Raw genomic sequence first — 15,857 nt, forward strand, 5'->3', positions numbered from 1 at the left:
ACTAGTCCCATGATATTAAATAATCTTTTTAAAACTTTAAAGACTGAAAAAAAATCAAGATTGACATACTGTTTCTTTAGACATGTTAATATGTTCAATCAATGACAGGCAAGTCTTGTTCTGAAGTCACTCAGAGTATGTTTTGAACTTTATCTAAGATGACTTTTTCTCCCTTGTCTCTAAGTTACTGAAAGGAGACTCTTCCTGCGCTCCACAAGCTCAGATCAGACCTCCCAAAACGAAAGTGCCCTGTCTGGTTAGAACCTTAAGGCCTTATAATAAAACTTCCACAGTGACACGGTGGCAATGTGACACACTAATACCTCATCATGGTAACTGGGAGAGGAGGAAAAGGTGTGTCCTCCTTCCCCAAATATCAACTAGCATCTTTTGTGCCCAGGTAACAGATGTGTCTATCAACAGCGGTCAAACTGAACACTCACCCCTTTAATGAGAGAGAGGGAAATAAGAATTCCAGATCAAACTGAGATGAGCGTGAGGCAATGCCAGATCAGTAAAAAGTATACTTTGGGGGAGGCATACATAACCTGACAATAGTGTCAAATCACATCACTACTCTGCCCACATGCAGGACGAGCTCTAAGCCCCCAAACTAGGTTATGCTCACGTGACAAGCTTTTTTCAACTTCCAGCAATGTCTATACTACAAACCTGGGAAACAGCTCCCAAAGCCTTGTATCAAACTGTGGACACTTTAACAACAACCCCTTAATACACAAGCAGCCTGTTATACTTGCTTGTGTCCTGTCTTCAGTGACATGGGGACAGGAATATCTTTTGTACAGCTTCTCTAGGATGACAGACATTAATAGAAATGCATGGATGGATTTACAGCTGGCATGGATCAATTTCCAGTTATTTTACAATTATTGATTAGGGAAGTCAAACAGGCTTTGCTACTTGCCAGACAAAAAGCTAAATCTACCCTCCCCCCTTCATGAATCCTGAGAAAAAGCCAAAGAAACATGAAAACTGATGTATTCGGAAACAAAGCATGCCAAGACAAGATTATAACCAACTCAAAGCTGAGAATCAAGTAACAAACGTATCTCCAGAACAGAGCCTGATAAACTGGCAGTCTTGGCAAGTCACCCTCACTGGCAGCAGCATAACCTTTGCTGTGATCAGAACTGAAGGGAGGCTTTTTCGCTTCAAGTAAAAGATTTCTGTCAGGGTGAACATATTTTAATCCACCACATGCATTTGACCCATGTCATTTACAAGGACAAAACCTGACTACTTCAAGAGTCTGCTTTTGCTGTGTCACTGTACAGGCCTGTGTACATGTTCCCAAGGCTCGCTGAAAACATAAAAACTCAGAGGAGGGAGGAGAAGAGTGGGGAGGCAATGTTATACACGCAGAGCATATGCAGAGCTAAAGATACACCTTGGAAATGGTGATCTCCAAGATGGAGCAGATACATGGTGAAAATATGCTGCATTCTACAGGAGGATGTTGTTTAGAACTTGTTCTTTTTGGTGCCTTCAGGGTTAGAACGGAGCCAGTTTCTTTAAAATATATTAAGTTGTTCAAGGAGTTAAAAGAAAAAGTTTGAAGCACCAATACATTCTCCCGACCCCCACACATGACAAGGAACATTCCAAAAATGTCACTGTCCATGGGCCGCAAATTTAACACGGGGGTTGATGTTAGGAAAGAAAGAAAAATTATGTCAGGAATGGGCAAGGTAGAGATACAATGGTCATATTAAAAATTAACAAATGATTTTTAATGAGTTAAAGAAACAAATGGGAAATAAGTGGAAAATGAAGTTAAGCATTTGAAAAGACGAATCTTTGAACTTAGAGGTAGCAAAAGAGTTTACTATAACCCAGAAATTTAGGGCATTTAACACAGAAATTTAACAAAGATAGGCATTTAACAGTCATTTTTTTAAAGTTATAAAGTAGATCAATTTCTGTGTCTCTTAATTTGACTGTATATATATATATATGTTAAATGATATCAATTTAAGTTTATTTTCCTAACAATGGTCTGAGTTTTCATTCTAAGCCAATAAACACATATTAGCCAAAAAATCCCATCTTCTTATACCCAAGAAAAGGACCCCTCTCATTTTGACCCTTTCAATATACAGTGACTGCTAACAGCATTTATACTGTGACTATGATTAAATCACTTCTACTAATCAGAATAAGTTTTCAATAACAAAAATCCAATTTAACCAAGGAAACACAGGCTTTCAACTTTATTTTTCTTTTTTTAAATGGACTGTTTTTAATAACTGAAGAAAATTAAAATAGATGTGACTCTTGGAATTGGTAACATATTCATAAAACAAAATTACTTTATGAAAAGTCAATTTATAAGTATATAGAACTTTGCATTCTCTAAGAACTCCTGTATTTATATATTTATTCATCGAGGTAACAGACTTGAAAGAAAAGTACAGTCACAACCTTGTCCTCATTTTAAACAAATGGAAACAAAAGGCATAAAGAAGAAAAACAATTTCCCTAAAATTACATGGAGTAGTACCTGGGCGCGTGGGGCGGGGGAGGTGCGGAGGGAAGGCTATTTCAGATAAAATTACTGTTCAAAAAACTCTGGAGAAAAATAGTAAACAGTTTACTCTCTAATAATTTTTAATGATACAACTTGGATGCCTGCTACATTTCAAAGACATGGAATCTACACAGATGTTGGCAAAAGCATTTAAGTTGTTTTAGTTTTGGTTCATATAAAGAAAATATCCAAAACAATTATTCCTTCACCCACAATATATAATATTAATCTATATGTCTGAATGAAACTCTTCACCTCTTTGCATCCATCCTTCTTTCATCTTTCTAAAACTCTAGCAATGACAGCAAGAATTCATTAATCGAGGTTGACACAGTACCTGTCTTGATCCTACTGTTTGCAAATCATGTTTAAAACGTTTTAAGACATGACAGCTACATAAATGCAATATATGACCCTAGAATATACCCTGTTCCAGGAGGAAAATTTGCTATAAGGAACATTACTGGAATCTTGGTTAAAAATTAAAATATTACATCAATGTTAAATTTCTTGACTTTGACAACTGTACTTGGTAATGTAAGAAACACACTAATTTTTAACGGGTAGAAATACTAAGGGGGCTTATTGGCATGATGTCTGCAACCCACGCTCCAATGATTCAGAAAAACGTGTGTATGTGTGCACACACACATATGCGTGTGCGTAGACTTTACAAGAAAAACCTGTGGAATATCATCACTCTGAATTTTCCCAAAGTTCAATGAAAACACAAACCACAAAACTGACTGAATCCACTGCATGAATGAAGTAGACATTGTTAACGTACATTACATTTACTCTTAAAAATAATCTACTGCAGCAAGGGACTTCCCTGGTGGCACAGTGGTTAAGAATTCACCTGCCAATTCAGGGGACACGGGTTCAAGCTGGTCCGGGAAGATCCCAGGTGCCGTGGAGCAACTAAGCCTGTGCGCCACAACTACTGAGCCTACGCTCGAGCCCGCGAACCACAACTACTGAGCCCGCGTGCCACAACTACTGAAGCCCAGGTGCCTAGAGCCCATGCTCCTCAACAAGAGAAGCCACTGCAATGAGAAGTCTGTGCACCGCAATGAAGAGTAGCCCCTGCTCTCTGCAACTAGAAAAAGCCAGCGTGCAGCAACGAAGACCCAACGCAGCCAAAAATCAAATTAATTAATTAATTTTTAAAAAAATTATAATCTACTGCAGCAAGCCTATCTCTATTCCCCTCAACAAGCATCCTGCCAGACTAATGCATCTTTATTATCCAAAGCAGAAAATAACCTAATCATCTCTTACCTGAAAAAGCTAAAATCTACCCTCCCCCCTTCATAAATCCTGAGAAAAAGCCAAAGAAACATGAAAACTGATGTATTCGGAAACAAAGCATGCCAAGACAAGATTACATTGAAATAAAAAGTAACATTGCACATAAAAAAAGGAAAAAAGGAAAGTTTCTGCCTTTATACTTCGGTGTTCTGAGGGCAAGGGAATGAATAACTGCTATAAACCAGGTCCCCTTTTGTATCTCTATCAACCTCTCCCAAAATAGAACAGACCATAACAAACTTTGTTTTAATAAGTCCACTCAAAATAGACTTTATAAAAGTATACAGTTAACACTTCATTATTCTTTGCAATGTAGAGATTCACACGAGAGAATTTTTTTGGAATACTGAAATTTACCTTAAGTGCCAAAAGCTTTTTCAATTCACAACAGTTTAGATGGAAACTTTAGTTCTAATATGTATTACTACATTCCTTGCTTTTAAACAGGTTATTCTTAGCCCCTGACAGTGTTATGATTATGAATACATTATTTCACTAGGCAGTAACACACGAGGCCTATGAGAGTGGCCAGGGCTGCCTGCCTCTATGGTGAGTAGGCCCATCACGCTATGATGTTTTGTAGTCCTGTGTATCCTCATCATATGTGTGATTTTTGGGTGCCTGTTTTTGTTTATGTCTGTGGTAATTTCTGCTTTGTCCATGTGCCTGTGCCTAAAAGCCCCTCACCCTTTCTAATACAGTGGGCCCAATCCACCACAGGCTAAAAACATAATAATAACTAAATTTGCTAAATTGTGTGCCAAATAACATCACCTAGGCAGTAGGGATCCAATTTGTAGCTCTGGCTCTATCTTTGTGCAAACTTTGGGTTTACAATCTTTTTGAAACAGAAATAATAGATGTCCTACCCATATCAAACATTTATTAACACCAAGTAAGCTGCTGGACTTGAAAGCTCTTAGTTAAAGGAGGAATACTAGAAACAAGTACCAACTGTTTTTGTTGTGATGCTGGTTATTAATATAGGCCATGAGCATTATGGCACTACCTAGAAACACTCTGTGACTCATTTTGATTTTGGAGTTATGATTCCAGGCCATCAGCTAGCTGTGTTCCTGAGATCAGATAGGCTAAGGAAACTGTAAAAGGATCAACATTTAATGTCTAAGCAGAAAATGTATACAAATAGGTTTATAATAATCTCCAATAAAACTGGCCCTGTGACACTGATTGGTGTTCTTTCTTATCAAGAGAATATTCAACACAAATCTGGAATTAAATTTACAGTCACTGTTTTAAGCAGGCAGAGGAAATTTAAACACACAGCTAAGTACACAACCTTGCAACCACTTGTCGTAAAAGATGGACGAACAGGGAGAAGTTTGCTAGAAAACTCCTCTAAACTTTTAATCTCATCAACAAATTTCTATGACAATGAAGACATCTGATAAGTTTACCACAAGTAATCATAAATTATTGGTGCTGATCATTCCATTTTATTTTTTTGAAAACAGCTTGGTGGCTGAGTAAATCATATTCTGCCTGGGGCTATGTAGCTTACCTCGCATTATTTCAGAATCATCTAAAATGACTCATTTTTCTATTAAAATGATGAATGAGCTAAATGAGGTATGTAATAAATACTGCAGGTTTGTAAACAGATTCCTGCTCTCTGGAGAATGGAGGCCTTACTTCATTTGGTAATTCTGCCCCTTGGTATTTTCAGAAGAAGTCATCCTTAAAATATAGTTAGTAAAGAAAATCGTGGAGAGAGTCACATTGGAACAAAATGTTGAATGTCTTTATGGTGAAGGGAATAAGCCCAGGCTACATGACAATAAGCCCTCCCACCCCCCAAAGCAGGGCACAGTTCAAAACATCAAGAAACACAGAAAGAACATAACTCAATCCCATTTAGGAATCATATCTAAGCAACAAAAGCAGGGATACCTAAAAGAAATAAATACAGAGCTGCTCAAGGATGTTCTTCAGCACTGTGAAGAATTTAATGTCCAATAAACAAAAATGAAGCAGACCTCACTGCACATGGTATGTCACCTAGTAAACATTACTGCTCTTCAATTTACTACTGAATTCACTAAACTAGAGGTCCACGCACCACAGGCTGAAAGCAATTCTCCAAGGCTATATCAAAACTGACAGTTCTGGGACCTCCCCAGTGGCGCAGTGGTTGAGAATCTGCCCACCAATGCAGGGGACACAGGTTCGAGCCCTGGTCCAGGAAGATCCCACATGCCGTGGAGCAACTAAGCTCATGTGCCACAACTACTGAGCCTGCGCTCTAGAGCCCGTGAGCCACAACTACTGAGCCCGTGTGCCACAACTACTGAAGCCCACGTGCCTAGAGCCCGTGCTCTGCAATGGGAGAAGCCACTGCAATGAGAAGCCCGTGCACCGCCACGAAGGAAAGCCCCCACTCACCACAACTGGAAAAAGCCCGCGCGCAGCAACGAAGACCCAACACAGCCAAAAATAAATAAAATTAAAAACAAAAAACTGACAGTTCTGAGACTTGCCAGGGAGACAAACTGGAAAGACTGCTGTTGAACAAAAAGGAGCACGTTTGCCTTAGAGTCTCATTCAAAACATAATGTGCAAAACTCTTCTTTGGGATTTGGAAGGATTGATAGACTTCATTATGCTTCTGTTAAACTTTTAATCTGTTACAGGTTAAAGCAAACACTGAGGGCCATAATTCTTAGCCTCTTCAGTAGGAGATGAGATTATGATGTCAGTTCAATAAAATTCCAAGGCCCAAATGACAGTTCATCGCAGACCAGGGAGTGAAGCAAATAAGTTAACAATAAATGCCAGGGCATTATAAAGAGATGGAATTATAACCAGTCCTTTAGTACCTTAGCTACCTATGGATTTTTATTCAATGCTCTCCATACCTCACCTTGACACCCATAATGACCCAACTGATGGGATGTCAATAAGCTATTTATGGCAGGGATACAAATATGACACCACTCAACAGGTGTTGCCCTGAGCCAACTAGTTTGCAAGAAACTTGATGAATTTTTAAAGTGCATTCAGAACGACAATAGACAGCACACTCTAAGCAGAGGTGCTCTTCACAGCTGTCTTTAAATACAACTACTTGTTGGCAAGAACATCAACAGCATTATACTCAACTCTTCTCTAACCACTTTGTCAACAGGTCACACAGACTGGATAGTTCCTTCAAAAAAAGCAACACCAGCAAATTGCAGTCACCTCTACATTGTGTTCACTGGACAGACTCACCAACCTCGACAGTGAGATTTAATCTCCACTCTGAAAAGAACGCTCAGCCATTCTCTCCTCCAGGCCCTTCAGTATCTGTTCAGCATGACATCAGGTTTCTCTCAGGCTATTTGGTAATGTTAAGATCCTAGGTATTCCTGCAAATCTTGATGAGGAAGGGATCTGACTACATACGTTTGAGAAATACATTCATCTGGTTAAGATTTCGTTATACAAGCAATACTGAAATCTGCAACAGCAGTTCTATTCTTTCTGGGCTCTTAAGGTAAAGATGAGGTTGGCATACTGAGACAAAACTTGTTTCTCTTTTTCTACTACTGTGGCAAACAAACATACCAGAAGCTGCCCTGCCACTCCATGGAATATTTGACTAACAGTATCTTCACAGGGCTGTATGCATTCCAGCTGACAACAGTCATGCTGCTTTAACACGCACAGGAAGTAAAGAGCACACAAGATAACAAAGTACATAAAGGGAGAAGATGGGATACGGATGCTTTGTCCTGGAAACTATAATGGCCTGCTGAATCCAAACATTTACACAGGAGGCAAAATGATGCTGTATGCCTCTGCTCCCACCTGTCTTGAGGGCCGCTGCCCTTTACATTTCCTGGTAAGAGAGGAACTGAGCAAGAGACAGGAAGAATGCGCTTGCAGATGGATCCTAGGTCCCATTCTCACCAATAACATTGAGGAAAATATCTTATGCCTAAATGGCTTAAATCTCTGACATAAAGCAGAAATTCTATATTTAAATAGTCCTCGAAAGTGAAAGCTCAAAATCATTAACTTCATTTTTGGCATTCAAAGCAAATTAATATGCCATGCATGTCAGAACAATTGGGGATTTGTGTCTATAGCAAGAAAACCAGCCCAGGGCATATATAACCAGAGGGAGTGTATTAATAGAGATTATAACTGAACTACTAAATTGCACCCCAAAAATATAGCACTTTTTTTTTTTTTTTAATGGCTGCATTGGGTCTTCGTTGCCGTGCACGGGCTTTCGCTAGTTGCAGCGAGCGGGGGCTACTCTTCGTTGCGGTGCACAGGCTTCAAATTGCGGTGGCTTCTCTTGTTGCGGAGCACGGTCTCTAGGCATACAGGCTTCAGGAGCTGTGGCACGTGGGCTCTAGAGCACAGGCTCAGCAGTTGTGGCGCACGGGTTTAGTTGCTCCACGGCATGTGGGATCTTCCTGGACCAGGGCTCGAACCCGTGTCCCCTGCATTGGCAGGTGGTTTCTTAATCACTGCACCACCAGGGAAGTCCAAAATAGCAAACATTTTTGAAAAGGATTTTTAAGTGCCCAGGAAGAGAACCCAGGATAACCAGTGCTACACTGCAACTTCATTTACCTGGTTAATTTTAATGATACTAAGAGCCCCAAGTGATCACCCTTACCTTTCTTCAACACAGAACTTTTGAGCATGAACTACGTTGATCATTTCAAAATTACAACCCCAAGTGTATTCTTTGCCCTTGGGCAGAACCTCACTTATACTTGGGCAGCAGTGGTATTCTTATCTACTTCCTTTAATTTAGTCATTTTCCTCCAGACCCCAAATTCAAAACCTTTTTCTCTTTACCATGAAATTTCAACTGTCACAGTTTGAAGCACAAACAAAACACAGAACTGAAAAGCATACAGCACAAAATTAATCAATTCTTCTTCTTGACTGCTTCACTGGAGCATTTCAGACAAAAGGGAAACTGGGGATGAAAAGTGACATTTTGGTGAAACAGCAGCTTAAATTTGCAAAAATTGAATTTATGCATCCAATTACCCTAATTTTTTTGTGTTATTTTTTCTAAACACTATGAGGTATTACAAATTCAAAAATTATAACTTAAGTAGAAAAAAAAAATCCAAGGTACGAATGACCTTCCCCACACACCTTATACTTGACTGGAGATGGAGACTTAGGAAAAGCAACCAAATCTAATTCATCTTTGCATCCCCAGCAACTGGCATCACGTAGCACGCACACAGTAGGTGTTTTATAAATGTGTGATGAAGGGGAACACAGAAGAGGATGATCTCTGTTTCCATTCATTCCCTCTTCTATTCCATCCTTCACACTTCACTAAAGAGAGCTATCAAAATGCCTGCATCTGCCACTGCATTTCAAACCTTTGCGTGTATGTAGTCCATGGTTCTTTGGGTTGCATACATGCTCCTCATGATCTCAGCCCTGGCAACTTCTTCTGCCTCATCCCTCAACACTCCTTACCCTGTACTTCCCACTCAGCAACTCCTTGTCGTATCCCAGTGTCCCCAGGCTTCCATGCTTTTCCCTGCAATACTGTAGGTTGGACCATCCCTACTCCTCAACCATACAGGCAATTCCTACTCATATTTCAAGATTCCACTCGGGCACCACTTCCCTAGGAAATCTTTTCTCGTCTTTCCCACTTCCTCTCCCCCCATTTCTACGACCTGAGTAGTAAATTCAATTCTTCATTTATTAAATCAGCAAGCATTTATTGACTCTTTACTCTTTGCCAGGCACCGGTATACATTAGGCTCTCAAATGTGTGAATGAACGAATGCAGACAGCAATGGGTTAAATGAAAGTAAATCCCTGCTTTCACTTAAGTGAGGATTCTCACAAGGATATAAGTAGCATGGCTCTATCACAGGCTTAGCACTTTAAAAAAAAAGATCCTTTTTTTTAATGTGGACCATTTTTAAAGTCTTTATTGAATTTGTTACAATATTGCTTCTGTTTTATGTTTTGTTTTTTGGCCTGGCTTGAAGCCACACCCCCCCACATTAGAAGGCGAAGTCTTAACCACTCGACCTCCAGGGAAGTCCCAGACTTAGCACTTCTCAACATTATTTTTCGTGTATCTGTCTCCCACATTGCACTAATTCCTTACAGATTTTGTCTTTTTCGTTTATGCATCCTTAGTATCCTGCACCGTGTTTTTCATACAGTAAAGCACTCAATAAAATATCGGTCCAAAAAGTGAAGGGAACTATTTCACATTTAGTTTTATAAGCTCCAGAATATTTAAGTAAATATTTCCTTAAGTAAGTAAATTGTGGCTTCAAGTTTAGCTTAAAAAAGAAAAAAATACTACACAGTTCTGTGGTTATAACAAGAAATGACTAATGTTAAACCAGCATTGTTTAATAAGACAGAAAGAGTGAATCAAAATTTTAATTGACATTTTAAAAAGAAATCAAATATAACCGCAAAGTCAAATAAACACAACCCCTTACTCTTTAATTTTAAAAAAAATCTAGTGACACAGCAAATATTAGATTTAGATGTAGGAGATCTCAAAGATACACAAATGTCAAGTCACATTAACTTTACAGGTTTCCTGGCTCTGTCCTTTTAATTAGTCTTCATTCTTTACAGAGTTGCTTTCCTGCTCCTAAGCCGCAATCCTTTCGTGTGAATTTTAGTTAACATTTTCATGTGGATACAGTTATCAGTAAACTGCCTCTCCAAAACCTCTGGGTAGAAAGAGCTGATGAAAATACTGGTACCAGTCAGTGAGAGGTACAGTGAGGGACTGGTATACGCTTCTTGAATCAAGAGCAGGACTCAACGGCTTCTCCAGCTAACGCAGTTCTTCCAAGTGCCAACTTTTCATCTGATCCTATTTTAAAACTTCAGCAACAGGGCCATCATGACTTTGCCCTTCAAAGAGCTTCCATAAAGCTAGCTGCTACAACAACCGTGGGGAAAAAAAGCCTGGACTCATATCTAAGGAGACAGCAATCTAAATGTCAACTGTTCGTGGGCGGAGGATGGGAAGGGGGAGGAGAAGTTTTATCTCACAGCACTAACATTACATCAGTTTTGGGTTCTTTTTCCCCCTAGTTCTACTGAAAGACAGCTTTCCAATTCCTTCAAATGTGTGAAATCCAGCCTTTACTTTCTTGTTGGCTGCAATATTTGGGTACTAAATAAAGAGGAACAAATCAATGTTTGGCCATCACTCAAAAGAGTCCCACAGGGCTTCCCTGGTGGCACAGTGGTTGAGAATCTGCCTGCCAATGCAGGGGACACGGGTTCAAGCCCTGGTCTGGGAAGATCCCACATGCCACGGAGCAACTGGGCCCGTGAGCCACAACTACTGAGCCTGCACGTCTGGAGCCTGTGCTCTGCAACAAGAGAGGCCGCAATAGTGAGAGGACCACGCATTGCGATGAAGAGTGGCCCCCACTCACCGCAACTAGAGAAAGCCCTCGCACAGAAACGAAGACCCAACACAGCCAAAAATAAATAAATAAATTAATTAATTAAAAAAAAAAAAGAGTCCCACATATTAGGGTTAAGAATGGCAGCCATGGGGGTCCAGCACTCACAGCAGAACAATTCTTAGGGTGACACTCACAAGAGTCATGGGTTCTGAGGATGCCCGCTCCCACAGCTGGGGACCAAGGCACTAACAGACAACACAGACTTGAAGTCATGTTCCACAGCACATGTTATACTGGATGGTGGGATGAAGAATCTGAAACCTGGACTGTGTACGTGGCAGGTGGGGGCGGAGGAGCAGAAAGAACTTAATGCTCCCTAAACACTAACTACACGTGCAACAATGCTATTTCCTTAGTAATTTTTTCTAAGGTCTAATTATGGTAAAATACACATGATATAAAATTTACCATTGTAACCATTTAGAAGTGTTAAGTTCCAGAGTGTAAAGTACATTCACACTGGTGCACAACCAATCTCCAGAACTCTTCTCATCTTGCAAAACTGAGACTCCATACCCATTAAAAAGCTCTCCAGGTGGCTCTGCAGTGCAACGGATAGCACATTGGACTTCTAGTGACAAAAAAGCTCTCCATTCCTCCCTCTGCTCAGCCCCTTGCAACCACCCTGCTGTCTTCCGTCTCTGAATCTGAATACTCTAGATGCCTCATATAAGGAGAGTAATACAGTATTTATCTTTTTGTGACTGGCTTATTTCACTTAGCATAATGTCCCCAAGGTTCATCTATGTTGCATTAGGTGTTCGAATTTCCTTCCTTTTTAAGGCTGAATGACACTCCACTGTATGTATATAACACGTTTTTCTTTATACATTCATCTGCTGATGGACACTTGGACTGCTTCTACCTTTTGGCTATTATGAATAATGCTGCGATGGACAAGGGTGTACAAATATCTCTTTGAGGTCCTGCTTTTAATTCTTTTGGATAAAAACCCAGAAGAGTGGATTGCTGAATCATAGGGTGATTCTAGTTTTAATTTTTTTGAGGAACCACCATACTATTTTCCAAAGTGACTGTACCGTTTTACATTCCCAGAACATCCTTGCCAATACTTTTTACTGTCTGTTTTCTTTTTTTTTAAATAGTAGCCATCCTAATGGATATGAGGTGGTTCCTTAGTGACTTTTACATTTTCTAAATTTTCTATAATATCCCTGTATTATGTTAATAATTAGAGGAAAATTCAGTGAAATACATTCAACCATTAAATGTGATCATGCAAATACATACTTACTGGTATAGAAAGACCTTTATCATATAGTCTAAATTTTTTTAATCTGAAGGTTACTGTAAGAGTTATATAAAACTATATATACTATTATCTATGTTTGGAGAAATACAAATATACATATTAATATAAAAATTTTATACAGACTCAGTAATATGAAAAGGAATATAAAACAATAAACCAGAATCTTAACAGTAATTATCTAATTATCTCTGGATAACGGTAATCTAACTGATCTTATTATTTCTGTATTTATTTTCTGATCTTTACCCAAAGAATATGCATGTCTTCTACAATAATGAACAACAACAATAAAGGGGGTAATGTGGTAAATAAGTTGGGAGTCACCAGGTACCTACATTGCTGTAGGCAGCCATGTTGCTGTGGCCATGAACTATCACTTAAATGTCTGAGAATGCTCAAGCCAGGACGGGAACCTCTGAATCAGCTATAATACTATTACATAAATTCTACTTTTAGTCTCAACATGCTTTGAGGGCTCTGTTTAGCCAATATTATGATAGATGCTGAAATTCAGGAGTTCTGAGTACAGTAATTTGCCACCCATACCCTACAACCCCAGAATCAGTAAAGAAGAGACCTACAAAACAGAATATACAATGCCAGCTTCTTACGCTTAACCTGAACACAAAAAAACAGACAAGGAAATAGAGAGGATTTATAAGGTACAAGGAAAAAATGTGCTGAAGACATACTGCTCCAACCCAACTACATTACATAATATTCTAGTTACTGCTAGTTAAGAAATTTTTATACTTTCACATTTCTTGTGAAAACTCTCCTTTTTTATGCCATCTCATGTGCCTGTGTGTGCATTTAATGAGTTTTTTGAAAAATCCCAATCTGCTTATCTCTCTGAACTAAAAGAACAAGACAATATATTCAAATTTAGGCCGAGAAAAGTAGAGAAAAAAATGCTTCAAAGATAAGAGGCAAAAGCAAGGGCACAAAGAAGAATGCCAACCAAGGAGTCTCCTGCCCACTAGAAACCGAGAAGCTCGCTCCGCAACCATCCTCCACCATAAGCACTGCTAACACTCTCCACTCCATCCCTGGCCTTCGAACTGGGAGGCTGTAAAATACGTGGGAATGACCCTTCAACACACTGGCCTGATACGCTTTCAACTTCCTCAAAACAATCCTCAAACTTGGGAGCACAGCAGATGTCATGATTGAATTACTCAACACCTAACATCTTTAATTCTGAAATTATCCCCCATTCACAACGAATGACTTTCCTTCCACATCTCTTGGCCTCAGTTCCACTCAAGGTGTGTGTCCTCGTGATAGCGCCAACCGGTCCCTTGACTTTCCTTTCTTAGTCCATCACCTCTGCTCTGGCTTCACGGCCTACCCATTCAGCCTGGATCCTGGATTAGTCACTGAAGAAATGGATTCATTACACATTGGCTTACTTGTATCTTCTCTATTGGCGTCTGGTCATAAGTTAGCCTCTCAAAGAAAGGACCAAGGGAAAGAACAGGAGAGAAACGACTCTTTTCTTATATTGTTAATGATCCCCAGCTGCCTGAACTAGGGACATCTCCCTGAGTCTTGCATCCTAAGTTCTCCACTATATAGTCACATTTTATCTTTCCAGTGAGTTCCCAGCCATATTCCAATGAGCACTAAAGCTTCTGAGAAGTCAGAGAAGTGACATGAGGGTTTCTAGGAAGGCTAAAGTGAGGGTTGAGTAGTCAGGACCCCAGGCTTCACCCAGAACGGCTGCACTTTTATTTAACAATGGGAAGTTGTTAAATCAATCATGTTGCATGCAGAAAACACTATTGTTCAGCCATTAAAAACTACATTTCGGTGATATAAAGAAAATGTTCACGATGCTAAACCCTATGTACAGCACTATTCAAAGTCCTCAATAGGTAACAGACCCAGGAATAAAAACTGTCTAGAGGGAAACACCCCGGTGTAAACCGTGGTTACGTGAGAATGGTAGATTTATGGGTGCCTCTTAAATTTATTTCTACTAATAATCATTTTTAAACATGTTTATGTAATCTATTTTTAAAATATATTTTCTTTGAAAAAATTATTTCCTTTCTTATAAAAAATGGCTCCCCTTTCTGAAGCCCAGAAAGCGACTGATCAAACCTTACTCGCCTTTGGGACTTCCCTGGCGGTCCAGTGGTTAAGACTCCACGCTTCCAATGCAGGGGTGCGGGTTCAATCCCTACTTGGGGAACTAAGATCCCACATGCCGAGTGGTATGGCCAAAAAAAACAAAAAAACAAACACTTTACTCACCTTTGCTGGAGACTTCCCAGGCTAACATCTGGTGGTTGCCAGGAAGGAGAGAAACAAGCTAGGCTGCTCACCCCAGAGGTTTCAAATACAATGAAACCAAAAGCAAGGGGGATGGGAGCAAGCAAACAATTCCCTTCAGGCAAGATGCCTGTGTCTCCGTGTTGATCTTTTCTTCAATAACTCTCATTACACCTGCCTTAAAGTCTTTGATGGTTAATCTTAGCAAATTGTCAGCCACTTGTAAAAGGCAAAAATAAAGAAAATCTAAGCAAAGAGAACATGAATATCATCCACACTGAAAGTTGGCAAGCTTTTCCCAAACATCAGAAGTTTCCTCGTAGACAAGACCTTTCCACTAAATCTTTAATACTCACCAGGTGCTTTGCCTTAGCACGTTCCTCCTCATTTGATATCCTCTCACGAAGAATAGCTCTGGTCAACTGCTCATTGGCAAAAGCCTTCTCTGAGTCCAGTTCTTTGCTTTGCTTTAGTCTGAAAAGACAACAAAGGTCTAACTTAGAGGGAGAAAAAGAAAGATTTTAGTAGTTGACATCATTTTTCGTAATGAAATATATTAAAGCCACAGATTTAGCAGATGAAATCATCTTGGCCTAAAATTTATCCAAAGCAGGTATATTTTCTAGTAAATCCTCAAGCAGCCTCTACCCAAGCATTTAAAATAACCGAATTCAAATACATCAAGAGGCTAATCAATCTGACTGCTGAATTAGTTTTACAAAGATCTTCTTATGTCAGCTTGAAATCTGCCCACCTAAATATCTGATCCCTGGTGCTTCCATCTGCCCTCTGGAGATAGCAGTAATACATCTAATTAAAAAGCCATCCACAAGACAAATATTTGAAGGTAACCATCATCTTCCCATCAAAACTGACTCAACTGTTCACTGAATACACGCCAGGCAATGTGCAAGGCACTGATGTCACAGTACTGACAAGGACCAGTCTCTGTCCTCATGGACCTGACATTACGGCAGGAACTAAAAACACGGTGAAG

General features: G+C 39.6%; 1 protein-coding gene across 2 annotated transcripts in view; it reads right to left on the minus strand.

Moving 5' to 3' along the window:
• CHCHD3 (coiled-coil-helix-coiled-coil-helix domain containing 3) overlaps positions 1 to 15,857 on the minus strand; it is a 281,079-nt gene that overhangs the window by 161,679 nt on the left and 103,543 nt on the right. For both annotated transcript variants that reach the window (XM_082473146.1, XM_082473145.1), the window contains exon 4: positions 15,217 to 15,334. In XM_082473146.1, the coding sequence (XP_082329272.1) occupies positions 15,217 to 15,334 (118 nt within the window). The remainder of the gene's footprint in view (positions 1 to 15,216; positions 15,335 to 15,857) is intronic.

Source organism: Balaenoptera physalus, assembly GCF_965194825.1.
Source record: "Balaenoptera physalus genome assembly, chromosome: 8".
NCBI classification, from domain to species: Eukaryota; Metazoa; Chordata; class Mammalia; order Artiodactyla; family Balaenopteridae; genus Balaenoptera; species Balaenoptera physalus.